Source organism: Poecilia latipinna, unplaced genomic scaffold (genome assembly GCF_001443285.1).
Source record: "Poecilia latipinna isolate Pla-1442-1.1 unplaced genomic scaffold, P_latipinna-1.0 Scaffold1209, whole genome shotgun sequence".
NCBI lineage: Eukaryota > Metazoa > Chordata > Actinopteri > Cyprinodontiformes > Poeciliidae > Poecilia > Poecilia latipinna.
The window spans coordinates 1-18786 of record NW_015113825.1 but is presented as its reverse complement, the minus strand read 5'-3'; the positions used below and the strand labels follow the sequence as shown (position 1 = coordinate 18786).

Below are 18786 nucleotides of genomic sequence, written 5' to 3'. Positions count from 1 at the left end.
CATGCTACGCTGCATCGATGCAATAATTCAGGAAAAGGGGCCCCAGTCAAGCACATTCTGGGCATACTTTCCAGTGGACTTTTTAAAATCAGCCTTATTAAATTCTTATGAACTCAATCTGGTGTTTTCTTTATCTGTAGGACGTAAACATCAAACCAAATCGCTATACGAATCCATATAATCTATGAGTTTCACTTTCAGAGATGAATTACTGAAATAAATTATATTTTTGGGAATTCTATAAATATCTGTATAGGATTAACTTTATAAGAACATGTAATTTATATCTATCTAATTCATCCCAACAGCAGTCCCTCCCTGCTGTTTATTTGATATAATTTATTCAAGTGGCGAGTGACTTCATTTCATACCTGCACAGTAAATAGTTACTGCCTCATGCTCACACATATTTGGACTACAACTGCTTATTCTTAAATAGACATTACACACCACTTACTTGGAAAAACAGGAAATTGAATCAAGCAGTGACATCATTCGCGAGCGCCTCTGCTGGCCTTTGATATGGGCTTCACTCGTTAGCCTTGATTTTTTTTTTTCTTCCAATCATCCCCCTCGCATATCCACTTTTATTTTTATTACAAAGAAACGCCCGTCCGCGATGACATTAGAAGGTGAGTGTGCAGAATGAGACAAAGCGGACACATTTATGGTGAATGCTGCGTTTGTTGCCATCTTAGCTGTGAGTCAGGCTCTTGTAGCTATGCTAGCCATGTAGCTAACTAGCCTCCTCCTCGATGTTTCCAGATAATAAATAGTTGTATTAATAGAATGAACCGATATTAGAAAATGCACGCATTAGAAACACGTTGAATGTTTATTGTTGGAGGAATAATTGTCACCGTGCCAGCTCTAATATTTAAAGAGGAAACTATGTATATCCAGGTAGCTAGCTAACTTTAGCCAAGTGAGCCAGGAGGCTAACGATTAAAACTGACTTTGATATGAAAGTTAAACAAACACAAAACTTTGGCGTTAGTATTGATTCCTGTCTTCTTAGTGTTTTTTCCTTTTAGATGAGAAGTTTTCGATTTTCTATTAAGAAAAATCAAGAATATGGTTATAGATAAATAAAAGTTACTAAATTAACAACTGATTCTAACCATTGATCAACACACCTATTTTAAATGCTTCTCTCTGTTTAAATGTGATTTTACTTTTATCGAAGCTGACAAAGAGCAGAGCGATTCAATGACCACAGACCCCCCCTGGAAGAAGGCAACGCTTGAAATGATTCACGTTATAAATAGCTCCGAGTCTCTGGTGTATTTCTGGAGTCTTTTCTGAAGATGCCTTCATTTGTTTGATTTTTAGCATTTAAGTAAATTTAGTTGTAATTTAAGTTCTTTGGCTGTTGTACGTGTTTGACTTTGATGCCTCTATGGTTGTAATGTTTTTCTAATATGCAGGTTTTCTGCAGCCTCACAGAAAGTCTAAATTGTAGGCCTTTATAAAGTTTTGAATGTGTTCATTTACATGCATGGTAGTTTTTAAGGGATCGTCGGATTTGGCCATGCGATGGACTGGCGAGCTGCATTTTGAGCAAGTTTTAGCTTCGAAATCATCAATAACTGTGATGAAATTTACTCTCTACCGTGTAAATGGTTTGTAAAAACGTCTAGAAGAACAATCATGTAAGTAGTTATGCCCTCCTTAATTTATGTAGATCCTAAAATTAAATCCCAATGGTAATTTATTAAAGTCCAAAATTAAATTTAATAAAGACTACAGAAATCTGAAAATGGTTGTCCCTGTCACCAGGTCAGTGAGTTTTCTCGTATTTATTTCAGTCCTTGTTTCTTTTCTTGCTTTGAGTCTCATACTGACCCCAAAGCCTTTACATAATTATTTAGTTGTTTTTTTAGGCTTAAGGAAATTTGCAATTCTTTTTATGTAAATTAAGTCACAAGGACCTGTGTAGGCCTGTAATGGTAACAAAGTTTGCTTCAAGATAAATTGCCTCAGAAGTTATTACGATAAACGATAATATTGGCTTGAGAACTTTTTCAAATAATACAATGGCATTACAATGCAGGTTCACACTCCTTAAAGATCAATAGACTTTAAATTCTAACGAACATTTAACACTGGAACTGGAAGGCGTTTTAAATATCAAAAATGAATAAACAAAGCAACAGAAAACAACAAATGAAATTAATTTTAAAGTCTCTGTGAACAAAATTGTCCTTCAGAAATGGCCTAGTTGAGACCAAAGAACCAGACTGAAGACTTTTGTCATCTGGGATTTGGTAGAAAGAGAAAAATTTTAATTTATGCAATTAGAAATTACTAAGTTTGCTTGAATGTGGCATGCTGTTAATTGATTTATTGCTTATTATATTGTGACAGGCCTCGACCTGTGAGTTTATTGATGAGTTTTGAGAAATTGGATTAATGGGATTTAAAAGTTATTTGATCTGCACCATCCAAGCTTTTGATTGCATGCATTTTTTTTTTATCTACAAACTTTTTCAGAGAAGTGCAGTTATACTTTTTTAGACACAACTTACAGAGCGATATGTCTACTGTTAAAAAAAGCAGTTCTCTGTTTCTCCTTTTAGGTTGAGTTACAACTTAGACTTACAGATCCTGTGTGTGTGTGTGTGTGTGTGTCTTTCTAGGTGAACTGGCAGACAGGGTCAGCCAGGTGATTTCAGAACTGGTTGCGGTGCGGCCTGGCTCGCTTGCAGGTTTCAGTTCCTGTGCCGTGCAGTAAAGCAACTTGGTTGGTCAAAGGATTGCAATGAAACCAGCTCAGGAGCGCAACCAGGAGAGCCTGCCTCCTAAGAAGAGGGACCTCCCTCTCAGCAACAGCGGCGTCGGTGTCGGAGGGGCGGCTGGGGGCGGAGCTACGGGAGGCGGTGGCAGCACTGCTGGAGGAGGTAACGGAGAAGCCGAAGTTGTTTCCATCCACAACTCTGCAGCTGGCAGTGAGACTCAGGGAGGGAACCCATCAGGAGAGTGGCCGCGAACTCATCCGGAGCATCACTATGGGGTGGATAATTCAGAGAGCATCTCAGCGGGGCCTGTCGATCAGTACAGTATGATCTACAAAGTGGCTGTTCCTTCTGTTACCTACTCGCAAACTAGCCTCCACCCAGTGTTAAGCCACATCTCGCCCACGTACACTGTACACTCTCCTCTCCTGCAGCATCCAGGCCTTCCCTATCCTCCCCTGGGTTACGCTCACATCCCTCATCCATCTCTCCAGTTTGTCAGCTCCCCATACGCCGCTGTTCCTTACGCCGTCCCGTCCGGCTTCGTCCCTGGATCGCTGATTTCTCCGTCAGGTGCCATTCCTCAGCCTCACGCCGTGTCCCACCTGGTTCCCTATCCATCCGTCATACAGGACGGAGTGGTTTCCCCGCCTCCCCAGGCCCAGGCTCATACGTTTACCAAAGTTGCAGCGCCAGGCGGCGTTCCGCTGATGATGCCTTCAGAGCAAGCCGCCCAGCAGCACATCGGTACTATCGGAGTCATACCTGCCCCAGAGATCAGCTCCAGAGGGATGCCGGTCTTCTACCAGCCCCAGGGCAGCCGGGGCGGTGACCTGCACAACGAAGCGGAGCTTAACGGCGGCGATAAAGAGCAGGGAGTCAGGGAGGTCCTGCATGACTCTGCCTACACTTCCAGAAATGCACATCTGCAGCAGGTAGCGTCCAGCTCTGCAGCGCAGGACCACAGCCAAGAAAGGGCCCTGCAGAACCGACGCCTGGAAGGCCGAAGCTCTCCTGGTCAGCGCAGCACTCCGGACAGCGATCTGGAGGTAAGGCATGCTCACAGCTCAGTAATGGAGCCTAAAAATTAGAACTGACACTAAATGTCCACCATGTTGTTGCATTTATGAGATGATATTGATTGGAATTAATGCAAATTTTCCATCTTGCCATATCAGGGTGTCTGCTATACTTAAAATGCATTAAATTTGTTTAAAAAAATGTAAGTTGGCCATTAATGTCATTCACAGGTTGTAAAATTAATCGTAGTAGGATTGTTTTTTTTTTTGTTTGTTTGTTTGTTTGTTTTCTTGTTATAAAGTGTGGTGCTGGAAAGATTTGAAAACTTAACTTGAAAATGCTTGAATTCCACTGAGGGAAAAGAGTACGAAGCCTGTAAAAAGCTTTGTGAATTTATTTCAAAGGGCAACTTTAAACATTTAAACGTTTGTTGCAATGAAACTCAAAATGCTCCCACATTGAGTCCTCGGTTTGCCTCCCAGGTGCAGCAGGTCGTTGGCCGCCTGGCTACCTCGAGTCAAGGTGTCGGCGGGGTGCGGAAGGAGGTCTCGTTTGCCCCCTTGAATCTCTCTCAGGGGGTCCAAAGAACCAGAGACGTCCACGGGGAGAGCCCGGCTGTCTCCAGCAGGGCTGTGCATTCGGCGCAGCCGCTGAGTTACGTTGAACACAAAGTCGGCGGTCTCCAGCAGCAGCCGGGTCACGCCGTCATGCTGACCAACGGGCAGCCGGTGCTCGTTCCTCTCGACTATCACCTGCAGCATCAGTCCCAGCCGCAGCAACACTACCCAGGACAGGCGAGCGACGCCGCAAAGGCCTCCATTAACCCAAGCTTTAAAACCTCTGAGTCTCCAGGCAGAGCCGGCCTCCCTGAGAAGGTGGAGCCGACCACAGCTAAGCAGCAGCAGCATCATCATCATCAGCAGCAGCAGCAGCCGCAGCCTTCTCTACAGCCATCAGTCCACTCTGCAGCAGAGCTAACTCAGGCTTCGGGTGTCCCGGCGGCGGTGGCGGCGGCGCCTGGCAGTAACCCGTCACATTTCATGAAGGGGGCGATTATCCAGCTGGCCACCGGGGAGCTGAAGCGTGTGGAGGATCTGCAAACTCAGGATTTTGTGCGAAGCGCAGAGGTCAGCGGAGGGCTCAAGATCGACTCCAGCATGGTGATGGACATCCGGTCCAGCCAGCAGAGACCGGGTCTGGTGTCTCTGCATTTCACGGTGGGGGAGCAGCAGAGCAAGGTGACCATCGACGTCCCGCCAGAGCACCCGTTCTTCGTGTTCGGCCAGGGCTGGTCGTCGTGCAGCCCCGAGCGCACGGCCCAGCTGTACGGCCTGACCTGCCACCTCCTGCAGGTGGGGGACATGTGCGTGTCCATCACGCTGCAGCAGCAGCAGCTTCAGCCGCAGCTGCAGAAGCAACCGCAGCATCACAACTCACAGCAGCAGCAGAACGTGTCGAGAACTTTAGGCAAAAGCAGCGCGGCGTCGGGACCTGGTCACCAGCTCATGGGGCCTCCCGCACCCCAACAGCTGCGGCCGCAGGCTCACTTCAGGATGGATCGCGTCCACAGAGAGCGGCAGCAGCGGGACGGCGAGGGCGGCGTGCTGGAAAAGGATGAAGCACATTTAGCGGTTGTTGGACACACTGAATCCCCCGTCCGGCGAAGTCGGACCTCCACGGAGCATCCCAGGAGTCAGAGCAGCTACCACTTGCACACAGAGGGCTCTGCTTTCGCCGGGACCGGCATGACCGCCATGCAGGCCGCGCTCGGCGCCTCTCAGAGGCGCTGGTCGTCGCCCGGCCTCCAAAGATACAGCATGAAGGGAGACGAAGGGCAACGCCCTCAGATAATCGCCTCTGGCCACACGAGGCCTTCTTTCATCCCGCAGGAGGTGAAACTGTCCATCGAGGGGCGCTCTAACGCAGGGAAGTAGCATCACATTTGGTAGCAACCGTAGGAGAGACTGCCAGGAGCGAGAACGAGTCTGACAAGGAGAGAAAGAGGAAAAAAACAGTGTGAATGTAGCCTCAGAATGTTTGAGATTTTGCACACCTAAAAGTATACAAAGACACATGATTTTGTTGATCTTCTTGAGAAGTTTTGCTTCGATGTTACTCAGCCACGAAAAACAGAAACCTTCGGTTTCCCAGCCTGCTGAGGTCTGACAGGAAAATGGAAAGCTAAGTAGAACGTATGTAGCTTATAAACGCCTGCCATAGTCCTTACACACTGCTTTTCTCTTCCTCGCTCCCTCCTTCGTCTCCACCTCCTTGTACCCACGCCTGGACGTTTTCACAAATAAACACTTTGGCTTTACCTTCCTACTAAAACTCTCAATGGGAAACACAACAGTGTGTGCAGCCTCAAAGCACAGCTACCAACTCTGATGTTAAAAATCACAGCCAGCGATCTTTAGATGTCAACACTCCTAAAAAATTTTTTTATCTCTTTATATCTATATTTATAAAGCATTTACCCCCCCAAAAAAGTGGAGCCACTGACATCAGCAGGGCCTGTGATGTCGTCGATTAAAACCTTCTCTGCTGTCAGCTGGAAATCTCTCTCTCTCGAAGTCATTAATTTTCAGCAAGTCAGTCTCCAAAGATAGATGCAAGATTCTGTTTCAGGCCAAAAACGGCGGCTCTCGCACGTCTTACAATCGAGCAGTTCACCAATCAATTTCCTGTTCCTTGATTTAGCGCCCTTGTGGCAGGAACTGAAACGATGCCTTTCTCCTCTCTGAAACAACAAAGTTTTGCATTCCAGTGCGATTGTGTCATTTAGAGTGTGTTTCTTTTTCCCCGCTTCCCTCTGAACCTCACAGCTTTTCTCGACCAGGTTGGTGAACTTCGGTGCATTTTAATTTAATTACTGCAGGAGGCGCCGGCTGCTTCTCACCAAAGCCTTGAGAGAAACATCCACCTGTTGCATCTTGCAGTTTGCCCTGAAAGGGGAATATGTGAGTGTGAGTGAGGCAGTGTTGAAGCTCGAGTCTGTCTTTTCTCAGTTCCTTTAAAGAAAGCAATAGTTTCTTTTTTTTTTTTTTGTCGTTTTGTTTTTTCCCCCAAGCTTTTGGCTGTCCTGGGAATTTCATTGTCTGGTCCTCTTCCAGAGGTGATGCACCATTTTGATCTATTGTTAATTCAGACAACATTTAAGCTAAATTATTGGCTCATTAATTTTCCAAAATGCATCTTCGGGGGGCTCTAGATTAACAGATTGGTTGTGTATTATTTTCTTATGTCTTCTGTCACCCATTGTGTTCATTCAGTCCATCCTGAGTAGGAATCTGTGCTTTCTTCATGTTTTTATCTCGTTAATTGAAGGGAATTTGTTTGAAGTGTTGTTGGAGTTTTGTGGTAAGCGAAGAAGAAAAGAAACAAACAACTGACTTGTATTTTTTTTTTTTAACTGTTTACAAATTAGCCGAGATGAATGCTGCAGTCTCTTCCTTCTGACGTATTTCTATCTTGAAAAATCAAAAGTGCAATTAGATCATACATAAATTCATCCAGAGGTTTCCAATCAGACGACATTCCTCATGCAGACATTCCCATCGGAAAAGCGACACATTTAATAGTTTCTGGTCCTTTTTATGAAACTTGAATACAGCGCGATCATTCACTTTAAAGCGTTTTCTTTTTGCCTGAAAGCTTTAGGTAATTTTCTCTTGCACACACAGAGCTACTGCTTTTACTAGTCCATATTGGCTGTATGGCTTTTCCTTCTTGACCTTAAACCACTTTAAAGAAGTAGTTGCAGTAAAGCATAATATAGCATGAGGTTCAAGAATGGACAATTTGAACCCTTTTGGTATTAAAAAACTGAATTTTTTTGGATGATACTGAAGTGTAAACCAATTCCTGAATGGATTTCTATACGGAAGGCATTTCCGTACTGCCATGATGGACAGAGAGGGTTTAGTGTTTCCTACCATCCAGCACCCAACACGCGTTTGTCAAAGCGTAAGCAATATTCATTCATCATGAGTCGACAACTTTCTGTAGTCTTGGTGTTTTCTATGCAGTAATCTCAGTACAACGTCCAGGATCGTCTTCAGTGTAGTCAGCTGAAGCAGCAGCAGCGGCTCTGCTTGTTGGATGCAGTCGTTTGAAACGTTTCTTTCGCTGATGTCTGGGTTTAGTATTTTTGACTGACCTACTTTATAGGAATTAAAAGCAGTGTTTTTGGTTTACCTCTTTGTGTTTTCTTGGTGTTGTTGTTTTTTGTGGCCAGCAGTTGTCAGCTCTCTGAATCCCGAGTGAAACCGTTTTCATCTTCCTTCTTTGAAGCCACGCATTTAAAGCCAAATCACGCGAGACGCCCCACTCGGTCCGTTTGTCCGGTGAGGTCACAGTTTAGTGGGGCTTATTGTCTGGTGTAAAGCAGTGCCACTTATGGTTTAAAGCCCCAAGCAAGGCCATCCTGTGCTGACGCTTTCCTCTCTGTTTTCATCCATCGCTTTGAGTGGCCTGTGCCATTTTAAAGATTAATCCTCCATCACTGATGGTCCGTTGTTGTATAAAATTGCACTAAATGTCGTCCTTCAGTGTTCTCAAATGAAATCTGTTGGTAAACTGAAGACTTTCCAATTGTAAAGCACACAAAATCGTGGAGAAATCGCAGGTTTTGTGTTTCTGTAGATAGGTGTATTTGTTTTTTCTTGTGTAGATAGCTTCGATCGGTGACGACGATGATGATGCTTGTTTATAATGCCTTAAATTCAGCTTTGTACAATGTGTCCAAACGAACAACGGACTCCGTGTTCTCCGTTCAGGTTGTACGAGAGCATATCAGAAAGGTCAGGCTTGACGAGCAGAAGCTTACACTCGACGACGAGAGCGAGTTTCGTAGAACTCGTTGCTTCCCGGTTTTTTTTTTTAGTTTTGATTATTATTTTTTTTAATATACCTATCTCTGACTTTTTAATCTGTAGATTTTCAGTATGTGGAAGAGAAAGCGAAAGCTTTCCTCAGCACTTTTTTTACAAGTTGAGTTCCAGAGCGTCAGCCGTGAAGGAGAAATCCTTCCACTTAACACATGCATAGACAGATGCACAGAGCAGATTTTATTATTATTATTGCACAAGATCAGTAGGATTTTAATGGCCAGAATCATCGGGTTGTGAAAGGTCCAGCGCTGCGTCCCCAAGTTTCTGGACAGCAGAGTGGAAAAGTACGAACTACGTCCATCTTTTTATTAAACTGCTAACATGAACTTAGTAAGGTTGTGGTGTTGCTGATGTCAAATCAAATCAGGAGAATGCAAATGGTTAAAAGTTTTAAAGAAGTCTGTATTTTCAGATTTGACATGATTTTTATTTGTATTTCTTTTTTTCCTCTGCACAAGGTGACATTGCTTTTTGTGATGTGAAACTTAAAAACTGAACAGCATTTTCTTTTTCTATTTTCTTTTAAAATGCCTAAATCTGCAAAAATATATGCAATTATGTAAATGTAACATTCAATCCTCAAGTATAATCCAGGTTGTATGAACTTTGTATAGTGAGTTTTAATATTGTATGGTCGTACCAATATGTATTGATCTCTATCAGAAGCCTTAGAGTTGTTGACCCAAAGTGCTCCCTTAGGAAAAAAAAAACCCACACCTACCTGACTTTAAGAAAGCATTAATATCTATTTTGTTGCATTTTTATTTGTACCCTTTTTTTTTTTTTGGAATAAAATAGATTTGTACTGTATATTTGTACCTCTGTGAACTTCTTAGGGTGTTTTTTTTCTTTTCTTTTTCTTTTTTTAACTCGTTTTGCTGTTTTAATTTTACGTGCTTTAAGGACACAAAGATATTGTATTTTTATTGTTACAGCTAACATGGAGACATTGCATTTATCATGTTTAAGTAAACACAATATAATATATATAAATATATATACAAATATAAATAAAATAGATAAACCCAAAATGTTTGCTGTGTGTTTTTGACTCAAGTGCAGTTCCTCGATTTATGAAATTTGTGAAACAAATTAGTTTGGTGAAGTTTGCCGGAGTTTAAACGAGTTAAATCTTGAACAAAATGGCTAAATGTATTAGCTGGCAAGTATTTTTACATTTTCATGCAAACTGGTAAAGACATTTGTGTACTTCTACTATTAAAATGTGTTTTGTTTCTTTTAATTAGGGTGTCCAGATTGCAGCTCGCGGGTCATTTGGGGCCCTCAGGACGTTTTTCCGCAGCTTGCAACTGATTCAAGACAGTTACGGCTGCTACAGAAATGACACTTAAACTTTTTTGTGTACGATTTTAAATGTCAAAATCATAAAATAAAAAATTCTATAGTAGACAAGACCTACAACAACCAGCAACTACTAATATGTCTTCAATTTTTTTTTAAAAGTGTAATATTTCTTCCCAGTTGGCTCAGAAAATGAAACGTTTATTTTATAGAGATTCATTAGAGTAGAATATTTCAAACTTATTTGCTTGCAGTTTTAATTATTGTGGCATATAGATAAAGAAAACCAAAAAGTTGAGCGGCTCAAATAATTGTCTTGAATTTTGGGTTTTCTTCACCTGTAAGCCACAATCAAAAAAAAAAAAGAGAAATGAAGCTTGAAATATTTTACTTTATGTAATGAATCTCTCACTTCCTCAACTTACTGTGATGAAATATTGCACTTTCAAATAATATTTTTTTTTAGCTGTACTTGTATGACTCAAAAGCAGATAATTTTTTCCTCTACTGGTTGAGATCAAACTAAAACGTTTCTCTGTTACATGAGTTAAAAAAAGTAAACCCTCCAGTAACATTGTATGCCTTTAATTTATCAAGGCAAATGTGGGAGATCTTTTTCACATTACTGGTCCTTTATCTGCAAAAGTGACTATTTTGTTGAGCAGCAAAAGAATTGCTTCCTCCACCTACGCACACTTTCAATGTGACAAATTAGGCGTCCTTGGCAAAAAGTTAAATGAAGCATTAAATACGAGTGAAATGGTTTTGAAACTTTTCTACCTAAAATAATAAATCAGAACACATTTTTATTTTTTTTCCAATTCAGATTAACTGACAATTTGTTCATTATGTAATGTAACAACTCGAGGATGTGCTCCTGAGTATGAGTGACTGCCTAAAGAGCAACAGAAGGTAAACACTGGCTTTATATTAAACTTGATGTTTATTTCCACATTCTTTACCAGGTCTCATTATGGTCTGTACATCTTCTGAGTCAGTAACAGAGAGGACGGTGTCCCTGAAGGGCCATCCAGTCAGAATACATCGATATGACAACCAGGCATGTCGTTGCAGTTTAGCTCATTCATTTGGCCTTTTTCAGAAATACAGATTTTGTAAACATGGACATTGAGAGAAAAATCCTGATAGCATTAATATCAAAAGGCTAACATTTAAATTTGTTTTTTTATTAAACTGTTTAAAAAAAAAAAGCAGGCATAAACTAACAGAACACAGGCTCATACTGAACAACTCTAGTACTAGTGCAGTTTCAGGGACATGCAGTGTTAACCTAACCGAAAGTGAGCGAACTTTCGTCCTGCTGCTGGTTCACAGCAGACTGACGGCGTCGCCTCTGAGAATAAATACCCAGCATTCATAGGCTGAGACAAAACCTGAAGCCTTCGCTTTCAGCAGACAACGCCACTATGGGATGGCAGTGAGATCTTGTTGCTTTAATGCGCTGAACTTTGGAAAAATAAAATAAAACCGATGCAACGTATTCTTCCCCAAACGTGAATTAATCTTGACGTTCTGGGCTCTGAACCCTCTCACTGAGTTGAACTGCCTGAGAAAGCGGAGCTTCCGATTCTGAATTTCGGTTGAAACATTTTGAAGTTGCGTTCTGCATAGTTTCTTTGAAAAGTGAAATGTTTTTTTTTTTTTTTTTTTCCTTCAAAAAAAATAAATCTGTTGCATAGAGGTTTGATGCACTCCTAGGAAAGCCAAAAGTCCCGACCCAGATCCGCATCTCACGCTTTCTTCAGGTAGGACGACACTCTTCTAGGAGCGACTCAAACAGAAACACTACTTGGAGAGACTGAAACTGCTCGTTTGACGATGCAAGGTTTTGCATCTGGAGAAATCAAGAGGAGTGGAGGTAACCGTACAGCTGTAAATAACGGCCATGTGAAATATGAAACAGATTATACCAGCAAAATACGGCAAACACTTTTACAGGAAAACAAAAGTATCATGTTGCATAAATATGTGCTGGAATGAGGATCAGTAATATAAAAACACATCCTGGAAATAAACAAGCCTCAGTGCTAACAAAGGGGTGGACTGCATCATACAGGTATATCTCAATAAGCTTGTTATTGAACAATTAATTTATGTCAGGAATTTAAGAATTAGTTATATCAAGCAATTATTTTAATTCATTTGGATAACTGAGACACAAAAGATTGTTAAGAAGCTGATAACAGAGTGCTGTGTTCTAGCACAACCATGGAAAATTAAGTGGAAGGAAAAAATGTGGGAGAAAAAAAATCCATCTGTTATGAATCTAACTCTTGAATTAGATAACTGAGATAAATTAACATTCAAACGACATTTTATTTAGATATACCTGTAAATGATTCTCACCTCTTAACATGACTTTCTTTTCTCTCTCCAGACTTGTGGATATTATTATTTATAAAAAAATATTTAAGTGGTAATAATAACATAAAATACTGCAGACTCACAAAGAATGTGAAATGCTACAGGAATTGCACAAAGCAGGTTAAAATCAAGCATGACTTTCTGTACAACACTGACATGTTTACCAATTAGCATAAAACACAAACGCATCTTCGTAGACAGAATTCAAGTAATGCGACAAAATCTGAGGTCAACAGGTAAGATGTTGGGTTTTCTTTTTCCATGTAATGAGACCAAAATACATAAGAGGTAAATAATGTAATGTACAGTACAACAACAGCAGCAGAGACCGAGTTTTTAAAAAACAATAAATTACACACAGTGTTTAAAAAGACAAAAAAAAAGTAGAAAAATTAAGATAATGACGACAGGAATGCTTTTCAACACCGGGCATGCTCAATAGGGACAAACATTCACAAACGAATGCATGTGTCCTATTAAAAGTGCCATAAAGAGGAATATCAAAACTTAAAAGTGTGGGGAAACGACCTGCGTCTTCTGTAGTATTGTATAGTGTGTGTGTGTAGCTTTGGAAGCTGGGAGCTGGTAAGCCACAGGACAGAGAGCGACCGTCCACGGCGCCGGATGAGGTAGTAGTTTGGACATGAATGTTCCACGGCAGCAGCTAGAAAACAGAGAGAGGCGCAGCTACCGGAGTCTGAGTTACTGGGCTGGGAGGACCAGGGAGGGAGGGTCTGCAGCTACAGGGTCCACACTCCCCTCACTGAGGATCCATGTGCAAATGATTTTTTTTGTTTGTTTTTCAGTTGAAGCAAGAATAAACTGCTCCCACCAGAATGTACTGTTACCTGTGAGAGTCCACCGAAACACAGATAAATCTCTTTACAGCATGCTCTTAGAATAAGAAACATTCTCAACCCTGTCTCCAAGGTTTTTATAGACTGTAATAAATTAGAAATTGAAGAAGTTTGCATGAGTACAGAGGAATTCTGGGAATGGGGGAGAGTGGGACAGGAATGGTTCGCTGTGGTAATAGGAACCTGACGGCGCAGGCTGGAAGGGGGGGGAGTTTTTATAGGACCCCCAGGGATCATGGCAGCTTCATGAAGAGACCGTTATCTATGGAAGGAACCGGCATGGGACAGGGGAACTGAAAGAGACTCATGTCCGCTGTGAGAGCGGCCATCGCGGCGGGATCGTGCTCGATCTGTGTCCTGAGGGCGGGGTCAATCTTCTCCAGCCGCCGCTTGATCCGCTTGGCCTCCCTCTCGCGGATCAGCCGGGCCTGCCTCTTCTCCGGAGTCTCGTTGGCCCTCTTTAGCCGCATGGCCTCCCGGTCTCTCTGCAGCCGCCGCGCCCTCTGCTCCTCCGTCTCCTGCATCCTCTGCATGCGCTTGGCCTCGCGGTCCCGCAGCCGCCTCAGCTCCCTCTCCTCGTCCGTCTCGCAGGCGCGCTTGTTCTTCTTGGCGGTGCGTTCGCGCTCCAGACGCTGCAGGCGAGCCTCCAGGGGCTCGTTCTTGCGACGCAGGGCCCACTTGCGCATCGGAGACTGCGCCTCCACCAGCTGCTGGTAGGCCACGCAGCTGTTGCACACCAGCAGGACTCCGGCGGGGTAGACGGGCATCGGGCTCATGATGTCGGGAATGGGAGGAAGGGCCGAAGAGGAGGAGTTGAGGGCGTCGGGGATGGACGCGAGCGACGGACCTTCGGACAGGAGCCCGTCGGGCAGCGGAGGAAAGGCGGGCCCCTGATCGGACCCCGAGCACGCCCCACAACCTGGGCTTAATGCGTGGCACGGCCGGGGTCCTTGACACTGGTTTGGGATGTGGCTGGAGGACTGGCAGGTGCGATGGGCCTGGCAGAGGGTGGATGTCGGATCGGGAGCCTGGCAGGGAGGCGGGCCCTGACAGGAACTGGGACTGGGACCCGCTCCGTGGCAGGAGTGCGTGCTGGAGCCCGGGCTGCTCATGGGGCTGCTGGAGAGGGACTGGGACATGGAGCAGGAGTCCCGTCCACCAGTGACGTCCAACCTGCTTGTGTCGAGGACGTCTTTTAGCTTTTCCCTGTAATAAGACAGAAGGTTAGCCGAAACAAGACCTCGACTTTAGATCTCTGAGATTATTCTTTGGCTATGTTCACACAGCAAGTCTTGATGATTTCAAGGAATTTCTTTTTTGGCTCTTGTGGCCTTTTTTCCACAGTAGCTTGACAGAAAGTTGTATTATGAGAGGGCCACGCCCAATCTGCGATTGTTTGCCGAGGTCTGATTTGTTTCGCATGGTCGTTCACAGCTGACCTGCCTTATCCATACGTTTGAAACATTTGTCTTCAGCCATTTCTCAAAGGTTTCTTCACTGACTCGCAGGTTAAAAACTGCTGCACTGTAACTGTTGATTTAATTTCTACTGCATATTGTTCTGTTTTCATTATGCTTTGTGATGTTTTTATGGCAAAATGTCTCGTTGGGTTGCAAAGTTTGCAGATCCCTGACATACACAGATAAATGACAGACTATCCGAAGAGAGTAGAACTGATTTTGCAGAAAAGTCTGGTAGTTTTAAACTGCTCATATATTTTGTAACTTTTCTTTGTTGAGTTTTATCATTTATCCCTCCGTCTCTTTCCGCTGTGTATTCTGACCTTGACTGGGCTGCTTAAATGAAAAAAAAAAGAAGAAGAAGAAAAAAGCTAATGGTAGTTGCTAAGCAACGTGCAAGTTTATTTCCTATGGATCTGTCATTGCAGGACTAAATTTATTCATCCCTCATGTTATACAGTCTGGTTCATCTCTCACTGGACAACCAGTTCTTTATTTACTCTGATGTGCTCAGCTGGAGACACATCACCTAAACGTCATTCAGCTTTAGGAAACTTTTTGACCTGCCATGTTTTATTTCTTCGTCACATCCTTTCCTGGTAAGAATTTGACCATCAACAGGAAGAGTAAAAATTGCTGCTTTGGCATGCAGCTTATATATGAGATATTTAAAAAAAAAAAAAAAGTGTGCTATTCTAGTAATAAAATCCCATCGCATTCAATACAACAGACATCAAGTTCCTTGCAAACTTGTGCATAAAAGAGTCGAGCAGCAGCAGCAGCAGATCTGAACCTGTTAAAGTTGTTGGTGTCTGTGAAGCGTGCGCCACAGACGGCGCAGTTGGAGAGGCGGTCCTCGGAGTGGATGAGAAGATGCCGTCCAAGCGAGCCAGGAGAACTCAGGGCTCGCCCACACACTGGGCACACGTAGCTCTTGGTGTTGCTCATCATGCTAGTATGCTGGCGAAGACAGCGGAGAAAGATAAACATATAAACTTAACGTGATCAACTGTAAAAGGCAGTTTTTTTTTGTTTTTTTTTTAAATCTATTATAAATTTAGAAAGAGGACAGATGGATAAAATGTATCATCATGGTTGGATTAAAGGAAGTCAGTTGCGAAAGGAAGTAGTTTTTAAAACCATGTTTAACTCCATACTTGCTGTTATAAACCTGTAGCAGATTGTTCCATGTCATATTTACTTATTGAGTGAAGGTGCTAAATCCTTATGAAGATTTCCAGTTTTCTTTGACCAACTGTGATTTAAAATGAGTCTGACATATAAAATCAAGGAAAAGATCATAGATATTAATCCATTAAGTCATATGTTTTTAACATTTATCAGAATTTTTTTAATGGAAGAAGTCTTCATATAATTGTTTCGTGCTGCTGCTGCAAAGCTCCTCGCTGTTTGTACTCATCAAACTTGTGTGCATTGTGTTCTTCATGAATGTTTAACGTTGAAGACTAAATATAAATATCTTTGAGACTTAAAAAGAAAGAAGTGCATTGAAGTTTCTGCAACTGGCTGATGCGTTTATGCACTGAGAAGGTAGAAATTAATAGATGTGAACCATTTAACAGTTCTTTCAGCTAACAAGATGGAGTTGATGTCTGGCAGAGTCATCTGTGTTTCTGTTATAACATAAAGCGTTATTACTATTTAACTACTATACGTTTACTTTAATGTAGATGTAACTGTGCTCACATGTAGCAGTATTTCAACCTTTGTCACTTCAAATTAAAACTTAATTAGTGTAACATAAACAATTGCATTACAGGAGAATTTAAATATGTATTTGTAGTCACCAAAAAAAAAAAAAAAAAAAAAGGCTAGAGTTTAAGAATTTGCTCTGCATTTTTCTCGGCACGACACTGACCTGAATCACATTTACCGCCTCTAACAAGCTGTTTTTGTTCAAGCAGACTCTAAAATGTTGGACGGTGCGGCTGCTAATTGACTAGCACGCACTAATTGAGACGAAAAAAATGCAAGATGCTGCAACAGTTTCCAAAGTCGTCCGTGTTTTTATAGCTGGAAAAACAAAATGCGGTTCTCACCTGGTAGACATGTGAAATGAGTCTCTCAGGGCTGCTGAAATCCAGCGTGCACAGAGGACAGACAAAGTTGTTGCTGTGGTCAGCCCCCTCGTCACTCTCCTGAGGAAAATAAAAGCACATTTTTTTAGAGTAGATTTATTCACGCACAACTGTATGGTGGGGGTGGGCGGTAAAAGTAAATCCACATTAAAACAAAACAAAAAAAACAAAAAAAAAAAACGCATGTGCTTCGGGTGTGCGATGAAGCTCACCCCTTTAATGATTTAAGCGAAGGCATTGTTTGTATCAAGCTTAACGTCAGCTTGCGTGGAAGCTATTTCTAACTGAAAGTGTAGGACGATGTGTTAAGTGTATGACTGTGCAAAAGTCAGTGAGTCATAATCGGTCACATGACGCTGCCACAGATGTTACTCATGCACAAGTTGAAATGTAGAGCACTTGGAAACAGAAGGTACCTCCACAGAGCATATTGGGAGAAACGAGAGTTTTAACCCTTTGAACTTCTAAAAAAAAAAAAAAAAAAAAAAAAGTCTGCCAACAAATTAGCTTATTTGACCCATGTAATTCTGGTGCATTTTACAGGCATGTAGTGCCATTTTATAGCAGAATCAAAATGAGGTTAAAATCCAGTTAATGCTTCGTGTAAGAGAACCACAACAAAGCGTCAGGTGCTGAGTTTCCACTTGTTTAACAAACATTCGTTCTGAAAGCACACGCTGCCTGGTGATCGGTCATCTGTAGGGTAAAAGATTGAGCGTTTCTACAAACAATTGCGCAACTGGAAATAAAGAATGAATATGTGGAAAAGTGCCTTGTGTCCACTGTTAAGTACAGTGGAGGATCCGTAATGCTGTGGGTTTGTTTCTTATCCAGAAGCCGTGGAAATCATGTTAGAGTGCATTTAAATCAGAATCCAGAGGCCTCTTTCATAAAGATAATGATCCAACATCTACGGCCTAATTAACACAGAAATAGGCTATCAAATACAAACTGAACCTCCTTCCATAACCGTATGACCTCTACACCTGAATCCAAGAGTTGTGCAACATATATAATGATATAATACTTGAAGTTTTGCTGGCCAATTTATTACTAGAGTCATGAGTTCACTAGAAGATAAACTAATAGAGGACGCAGGACTTTGGATGACCAAGAAGACAGATTGTGCAAAGAGGAATGGCTGAAAATCCAACTGTCTGTAGTTTAAAAAAAATCATGTGTTTATACTATAGGAGAAAAGAAAAATGATTCAAAGAGCTTTCATGAATCTTTTCTAGTGTGCAAAAACATCTGTTCATATCTGTATATATTCATATATATATAAAAAAACTCTTGTCAAGTGCATAACTAATACAAAAAAGAAAAGCTTCACCTGTCAGGTTTAAGACTTTCACACATTCTTAAACTACATCCTGTGGCTTCAAACCAAACAGCTCAAAATGACGGAGGTGTTGTGGCAGACTTCATCATTCTCTGAGCTCTGTGGGGTTTGGTTCGAACGCTCCCCCGCCCTCCGACATGTGGCCAAACCCAAAATGAGGAACAATCCGTAACAAAACGGTCACGACAAAAGAGGCCGGCTAACATGCAGCAGACTCACCACTTTGACGCCCGCTCCTTGAAGGCGGCACTGCGCTCTGTTGGCAGTCATGTGGTCGTCAGCAGAGGCGTTGGAGGACGAGTCTTCGCCGTGGTTGTCAGGGTCGCTATCGCTGTCTTCTATGGAGGCAAACACAGCCCTATCAATACAGACAGACAACAGAGCACAGAGCAGGGCTTATTCTCACTCACGCCCCTCAGTGCGAGGACGTTCCCGCAGAGTCCGCCGGGCCCCTCCGGCCCGTACCTGTGAGGCTATCCTGTCCTTGGACTTCCTGCGAGTTGTTGTTGCAGCATTCGGCGTCCTCGGTGAATTCGTCCCTGCCGTCCATGTTAATGGTGTGCTGGAGTCCCGATAAGCCCAAAGTGTGGAATGGCCCTGGGAAATCAGAACAGCAGAAATTTGGTATGCAAATTGTGATGCTCAGATTTTCTGCTAACTGTTCTTTTGTAGATTTCTGATATTTTCCCATAGA

The 18786-nt window shown here is 42.5% G+C and overlaps 2 protein-coding genes across 2 annotated transcripts; one reads left to right on the top strand and one right to left on the bottom strand.

Annotated features, from left to right (window-relative positions):
• The first annotated feature begins 478 nt into the window (after positions 1-478).
• LOC106960663 (ataxin-1-like) lies at positions 479-8439 on the top strand. The gene is made up of 3 exons (XM_015053872.1): positions 479-632; positions 2640-3784; positions 4238-8439. The coding sequence occupies exons 2-3, from the start codon at positions 2762-2764 to the stop codon at positions 5687-5689; spliced, it is 2475 nt and encodes an 824-aa protein (XP_014909358.1). The 5' UTR covers positions 479-632; positions 2640-2761; the 3' UTR covers positions 5690-8439.
• Positions 8440-10876: 2437 nt separating this feature from the next.
• LOC106960656 (zinc finger protein 821-like) lies at positions 10877-18777 on the bottom strand (the record flags this gene model as incomplete). Its single annotated transcript, XM_015053862.1, has 5 exons — positions 10877-14397; positions 15445-15611; positions 16712-16810; positions 18312-18430; positions 18558-18777. Coding segments are annotated over 5 exons (1578 nt in total), but the record flags the coding sequence as incomplete, so codon positions are not given.
• Positions 18778-18786: the final 9 nt, after the last annotated feature.